This window comes from Pygoscelis adeliae, unplaced genomic scaffold, assembly GCF_000699105.1.
Source record: "Pygoscelis adeliae isolate BGI_AS28 unplaced genomic scaffold, ASM69910v1 Scaffold361, whole genome shotgun sequence".
In the NCBI taxonomy this organism is placed as follows: Eukaryota; Metazoa; Chordata; class Aves; order Sphenisciformes; family Spheniscidae; genus Pygoscelis; species Pygoscelis adeliae.
In genome coordinates this window covers 1,721,682-1,722,982 of record NW_008824187.1, presented here as the reverse complement: position 1 = coordinate 1,722,982, position 1,301 = coordinate 1,721,682, and the positions used below count along the sequence as shown (strand labels likewise).

General features: G+C 38.6%; 1 protein-coding gene across 1 annotated transcript in view; it reads right to left on the bottom strand.

Annotated features, from left to right (window-relative positions):
- The window catches only part of GRID1 (glutamate receptor, ionotropic, delta 1), a 328,149-nt gene that overhangs the window by 245,426 nt on the left and 81,422 nt on the right, over positions 1-1,301 (bottom strand). Inside the window, 1 exon segment of the mRNA XM_009334645.1 lies at positions 1,236-1,301. This exon segment is cut by the window's right edge and continues 27 nt beyond it. Coding sequence (XP_009332920.1) covers positions 1,236-1,301 — 66 coding nt within the window.

Sequence of the window (1,301 nt, the reverse complement as noted above, 5' to 3'; positions counted from 1 at the left end):
TGTTTAGCCTGGAGAAAAGGAGGCTCAGGGGAGACCTTATCATTCTACAACTACCTGAAAGGAGGTTGTAGCGAGGTGGGTGTCCTAACAAGTGATAGGACAAGAGGAAACGGCCTCAAGTTGTGCCAGGGGAGGTTTAGATTGGATATCAGGAAAAATTCACCAAAAGGGTTGTCAAGGACTGGAACAGGCTGCCCATGGAAGTGGTGGAGTCACCATCCCTGGAGGTGTTTAAAAGATGTGTAGATGTGGCGCTTAGGGACATGGTTTAGTGGTGGACTTGGCAGTGCTAGGTTAACGATTGGACTTGATGACCTTAAAGATCTTTTCCAACCTAAACAATTCTATGATTCTAACTTAATGTTTTGTTTGTTTTGGTTTTTTTTTAATTTAGCAGGCTTTTGATGCAGCGAAACTGATAATTGGAAACAGGTCTCATCCATATTTTAATTTCTTGGTTTGGTCTTATTCCTGGTCAGTTAAAAAAAAGAATTAAAAAACCTATTTCATTGCCAAATTCTTAGCTAATGAATACACGTAAACTTATACTGAGGATCCAACTCTCATTCTCAACTCTGACATATAAAGCACTGAAAAATAATTCATTATTTAATATTAAAAAAGCTGGATAAAACTAATTAATGCCAAAAATTAGCCCACAGCACAACATTAATTACAAGTTTGCCCAACAGCTACCTCACCGTCCTAATTAGCCTCGTTGATTTCAAGAAACCATTAAGAAAAAGAGACAAACATGTAATTTCTCCTTCATACTAGATAAAAACACTGTGATTCAGCTTTCAAACATCAGTAACATGCCCTTTTAACATGAATTTGGAGATTTCCACAGTAAAGATGACTCTCCCAGGCACATTATGTTCCATTTCTAATAGACTATAGTAGATTTTCTGGTAACTTGTAGACAGTGATTGAAATCCAGGTCAAAAGGCTTGGTACGGAAGACAACCAGAAAAAAAGAATTGCCCCATAGAGCTGTACATTATATTGAAAGTGCCCATCAGGCCCATGCTGTTCCATTTGCATTAACCACAAAGTATGCATTACATGGAGTACCTGACATTTCAGTTCTCCAACACTAGAGTCTGACAGTCTTATTTGACATTTGCCAACCAGCATTGTCAAAATCTACCACTTCAGAAAACATGGCAAGATTATCACGTAAGTCATCATATATGTTCCTGAAATGTTGACGATAAAAACAACTGTGCACTGACCTCATTAATAAAAGTCTGGGCTCCCCGTGGACTTAGGAGTAAGATAGCCCTTCGCAATGTGTCCCG